The sequence below is a fragment of the Sitophilus oryzae genome, unplaced genomic scaffold (assembly GCF_002938485.1).
Source record: "Sitophilus oryzae breed Bouriz unplaced genomic scaffold, Soryzae_2.0 scaffold_1177_pilon_pilon, whole genome shotgun sequence".
Taxonomy (NCBI): Eukaryota; Metazoa; Arthropoda; class Insecta; order Coleoptera; family Curculionidae; genus Sitophilus; species Sitophilus oryzae.
Window position 1 is genome coordinate 1,339,928 of NW_022145812.1, and position 5,875 is coordinate 1,345,802.

A 5,875-nucleotide genomic window follows, 5' to 3' on the forward strand; every position below is an offset into this window, starting at 1 on the left:
TTAAAAAATAAGAGTAATGAAACAAAAAAAATAAATAAATTGTAAATTTTCTTCCTCTCAGAAATAATAAGTCAGCGACAAACGATCGATAGAACACAAAATTTTAAAAATTGTGGGCTAATGCATATCTTATTTTGAGAGTATTTGTTCGTAGTTTATGTCCTTTCATTTGAGTGATCACAGTTGGAGTTGGAACCCTTAAGTGTTACAATACTAAAATAAGAAGATCAAATATACATATCAGCAAATAAAGCTATTAATACTATTGTAGTAATGTTAATTATAGTAAATACTATAATAAACTTTTAGACTCTTTTACTTTTTAGAAAGAAATTTGAGAGAAGATCATTAATACAACTTATACTAAAATAAACAACTTAGTTATACAAAAAAATAAAATTAAAAACCAGCATAAATCTCTCTGTTTTTCAAATGCTGCTGAAAGAGACACTAATGGGTTTAATATTTTAATACGAAATTGTGGTGCGTATACAAAAACAAGATTTATTGTATTTATAAAAGTTTGTCTCTTGATGAAAGTATTTTTATTTTCCAGTTAAATAACATATCGTCACCTTCTAGGTTAATGGAGATCTAATTTCTGTCTTAAATTAAAAGACATAAATATGATGTTCTGGTACTCAATACTGGTAATTTTTTTTTAATATTTTTTTTAAATATAAAAAATTCTATTTAAATAATATCAAAATAAAAATTTAGATTGCTTAACAAATTATGCTTGAAAAATTAATTAGTATTAAATTTAAAATATTAATAGGAACTGACATAGCGTTTCGTAGTAGATTGTTATTTCTCCTTCTTATACCATCTACCATCGGAAGTTGATTATTTAAATGGTTATAATGATGCGTCAAACTGCACCTCTGATGATTTCTATTAATGTTGGTCCGAATCAACGACACAGATCGAATTAAAAAAGCCATGAGCTTTGCCCTTCTCCCACAAATCTCCTGCACTCAATTTCATCCTCAGTAAAAAGTCGGAGCATACCGTATTCCCTCTTATTAAGTGGACCATGATCAGTTTACATAGGTCTTTATATTTGTCTTTATATTTGTCCTCCTGAACACGTTCTCATCCACATATACACAGGATATACCGATTATGCAGGATACCACGACACATAAACATCTTACTTACCATACAATTATCATACATTCTCTCTAATATTCTTTTTTATTTTGTTAGAATGTCGCTGGAGATGCTGGATTTCTAGCAGCCGTTACATAATGATTACAATTTATGGACAATCAATATTAATGAATATAGCTCGGGTAAAAGGTATACTTACAAATTTATAAGTGCTAAAAATTTAGGTGAGTTTAAAAAAAAAAAGAAGTTTGAAGTGAAACTTCTTACTTCCGTCTGTCTGTATATTCGTCTGTCCATTAAAAATTTAAAAAAACTCCAAAATTACAGTAGCTAGCGAAACGCGGTTTTCAATTTAAGATTAGGAATAATATTTGCAACAAAATTTGTTATAACATCAAAATCAGTTAAAGTCGCAGCTTTTGAGATAAAAAAATGGAAAAATTCCTTTACTTTGAAACTAAAAGAACTGCCTACCAACTTTTTATTAACATATTTTAGTATGGGCGGCTATACGTGCCTCCCGGCGCCAATTTTTTAAATTATAGTTATTACTGGTGTCTATCGTTTATATCGTATAATTTGATTGGTCACAAAACCGAGAAAAATAAAATATATTTCATCAATCCGTAACAAAATTCGAATTGAAATAGGCCTATTGAGTATCGAACCACTTTATTAGAAAGTGATAAAAAATTTTAACCGACAACAAGGAATTATTATTTTCACTTCTTAATGTTTAAAAAATGTAATTTAGGTTGATATTTCTATATAAATATTTCTTTATTTTATTATTAGTATTTTAAATTTTCTAATATCTAAACAAATTTCAATTAAAACATAAAATTAAAGTATTTTCTTTTTTATAATTTACAGGGTTATTCAAGCAACACGCTCATTTAAAATATTTTAGAATCTAATTTAGATATTAATTTGAATGTTTGAGGTTAATGATTTCTTCGATTGTTCTCTTTTTAAATTAATTTCCACAACTTGGTGCTTCTGGTTTAACCGAAAAAAGATAATAAATTTCTTATTATAATTCTATTTCTTGTCGATTTTTTTATTATTGACATTTTGAGAAAAAAGCATTTTTCATAAAAATTTTTGTTTGTTTTAAAATGGTTAATCCCGTTTATACTTTTCGAAATTTCCATACTGTTTCAGAGAAAATTAAGAGAAACATGAAAATATGGTTGAGTTTCTTCCTAAAAGTCAAAAGGCGTTTCTATGGTAATATCAATTCGATTTCATTCTCTGATAGATGGTTATTATTTATCAGAATAAAAAACGTCATATTTTTTGCTGATGTTATAGTATTTTATTTTCCGATAAATATCATCACCCTATCCGTAGCATTGAACTAAATCAATTTTGTGCTTCTTTAACAATCTAAAACAACAAAAATGGGTGATATCTATCAAAGATATGTATCAAAGAATGAAAACGAAAAATTACCATAGAAACGCGTTATGATTTTTAGGACTTTGAAAAAATTCAATCATATATTCAGGTTTTTCTTAATTTTCTCTGAAACGGTATGGAAATTTCGAGTATAAATGGGATTTTGAGCGGTCTTAGAGCGGGGGTTTTAGAGGCGGGTTTTAGAGCGGGAAGGTCTACTGTGGATCAACTGTTTACCATAACACAGGTCTTAGAGACAAAAACGGCAAAAGATCAAGAGGTACACTTACAGTATTTTACCTCCAAATGGCTTATGACAGCATACCATTAAATAAATTGTGGGAAACGTTGGAAATAACTAATATAAATGTCAACCTACTTAAAGCAGTTAAGAACTTATACCAGAACACCACAGCTAGAATAAAAATACGAGGCTCATTGTCAGAAAGCATAAAAATTACAGAAGGCCTCAAGCAGGGATGTTGCCGATCTCCTATACTATTCAAAATATACCTGCAACAAGCACTAAAAAAATGGATGCTCAAGTGTAGAGGAATGGGAATCCCCCTAATAAATGAGGACATACACCGTATTTTTTGCGGACGATCAGATAGTCCTAGCCCAAGATCACGACGACCTTGAATATATGGCAAGGAAGCTGATAGAGGAGTATAAGAAATGGAGGTTGGAGGTAAATATCACCAAAACTGAATGTGTGACTGTAGGGGGGGGCACAAGAGAACATAGTCTCAGAGGATGGAAGCGAGATAAAAAACTGTGAAAAATATAAATATCTTGGATTAAAAATAACTAACGATGGAAAACTCGATGAGGGTATAAAAGATCGAATAATGCAAGGCAGGACGGCAATATCAATGTTGAATGGTGTACTGTGGGATCAAGGAATCTCTAAAGCTAATAAGAAGAACAAATATAATACGGTAGTGAAAAGCATAATAACTGACGGAAGTGAAGTATGGCAGTTGAAAAGCAGAACAGAGAACATGCTATTAGCGATAGAAATGGATTACTGGAGGAGATCTGCTGGAAAATCGAAAAGAGAACAAATAACCAACGACAGAGTAAGAGAGATTATGGGAGCAGAACACACAATTGTGGACGACATAAGAACCAAACTACTCATATGGTTTGGTCATGTGCAACGAATGCCCCATCACAGAATACCAAAACAAATTTTACTGTGGACACCTCGAGGCAGAAATAAAAGAGAAAGGCCGCGACGAAGCTGGATGGAGGGTGTGGATAAAGAACTAGAAAATAGAGAAATACCTGATGATCTCTGGCTAAATAGAGAAGAGTAGAGGTTAGGTGTCGGAAAACGTCGTAGAACGTTCTGAACTGACTTATATATATATGAACGGGATTTACCATTTTAGAATAAACAAAAATTTTTATGAAGAATACATTTTTCTCAAAATGTTAATAATAAAAAGTTTTCCTCTTTTAAAGACAATCCGGGGACATACTGTAGACATTACCGATTAAATCGTTTCGCACTATTCATTTACATCCTGTACATTCAGTTTTAACCATAATCCTTTAGTCTCGGTCATTTTAATAGAAAATAGGTAAAATATTTTTAAGTGCAAACATAGCTCCTTTTTTACTGTATTTACATAGAAAATAAATTGTTTAGTGTATTTAGCACGGCAAACCCTTATTTAAATAGCAAAGAAAAACACGCAAGCTATAAATTTTATGCTCTATAAACTACACTTAATTAAGAGCATACTGGGTTTCTTTTAAGCTAATTTATTCGTTGCCGGTTTTCTCTTATTTCGCATGGGTATTTTCATGTGTCATGGGTCGGAAAAAATATAAAAATATTATCTCTTTAGTTTTAGAGAAATTTAAATTAAAAAAAATTGTGTGTGCACTGTGTGCGCATATTTGATGTGAAAGAGAGAGTTCTATCTGAAGACTCTATTTGGATAGCTCTATCTACGTGACGAGTTTGGTTCCAACCGACCTATAGCTAAGAAAAATCCTGACGATTTCGTTCATTTAGAGGCATTGGTTCGAAACGTCGTCGTCATCCTATAGCCCGTCCCCAATTATGCCGAAATTGACCATTTCTTCAATATCAAATCGTTAGTCCCACCCTGATGAAGATGTAAACGAAACGTCATATAAAACTTTGCAGGGTGGGATGATGTCTACCGTCGCTGACATAGCCTACCTACCAAATTTGGTCGCGGTCAAACACACGAACACCGGACATCATGTTTTGACATTTCTTACGCCAAAACTAACTGTTACAGTGGCACGTGTCTTACACGGTCAAGTAGGATTTGGTCCAATCTATCGACATACCAAATTCCATTTAAATCGGACGATTTTTTTATTTGATTCATTGATGATTGTGTTTCGTAGTGTACGAAACATCGTCAAAATATAATGAAAAGATGGGGCTCTTTGAGTCCCATATGCATTCCGAGTTTCAGCCATCTATCTCGCATAGGGCTTCAGTTACGACGCTCCAAAAACCCATTAAATCGGACGATTTTTTCACCATTGATGATGGAGTTTCATAGTGCACGAAACGTCGTCAAAATATCATGAAAAGATAGGGCTCTTCAAGCTCCATATACATTCCGAGTTTCAGCCCTCTAGCTCACATAGGACCCGAGTTACGCCGCTCCGTCTTAAGGGCCGGCTACACGTATGAGCTTATCTGCACAAACCTGTTTGTATCAGGAACTCGCTGTGCGTAGACCTTAAGCTTGTTTCATGTAGACGCGAATTGCGGAAAGCGATTTGCCAAAAAATATTCGCAAAATTTGGACCTATTTCATAGAGTCGCGAATTTTTAGGGACATTTCATTTTTGCTCCACTGAAAGTTACCAAAAAAAATCATAACCTGAGATAACTTAATTTATTTTTTATTCATGTTTACGATCTTTATTTTATATTTTATAGCATACAATATGAGTTTAAATTTGTTTAATGATTATGAATATCGATTACGATTGTGGGATTGGAACAGAAGGCGCAAAATTGCCATTTACTCATTAAAACGTAGAAGAGAACGGGTTTATATGTCATTTGAGACATGTGAAATATTTAAATTTCGTAAGCAACAAGGTGCTTATCGCAATTTAATTTAAGAAATGAGGAAATAAGATGCGAAAATTTTTAGGAGTTTTTACAGATTGTCTGTACAGGAGTTTGATAACTTGGTTGAAAAATTGTCACCATATATATCAAAAACATTATGCACGAGAACCCATTTCACCTGGAGAAATGCTTTCAGTTTTCAGTTACTTTGTGGCAGCGTCGTCAAAATAATCAATAACCGGATCACAACACCATTCTGCGCAAACTCGAACCTTAAAATTG

At 32.4% G+C, this 5,875-nt stretch overlaps 1 protein-coding gene across 1 annotated transcript; it reads left to right on the forward strand.

Annotated features, from left to right (window-relative positions):
* Window positions 1-3,365: 3,365 nt before the first annotated feature.
* On the forward strand, window positions 3,366-3,836 carry LOC115889575. Its single transcript, XM_030909630.1, has one exon. It carries the CDS (start codon window positions 3,366-3,368, stop codon window positions 3,834-3,836), a length of 471 nt encoding a protein of 156 aa, XP_030765490.1.
* Window positions 3,837-5,875: the final 2,039 nt, after the last annotated feature.

What these genes read in the sequence shown, in the direction of transcription:
- LOC115889575 (XM_030909630.1), top strand. Translation starts at nt 3,366, where the DNA reads ATGCAAGGCAGGACGGCAATATCAATGTTGAATGGTGTACTGTGGGAT.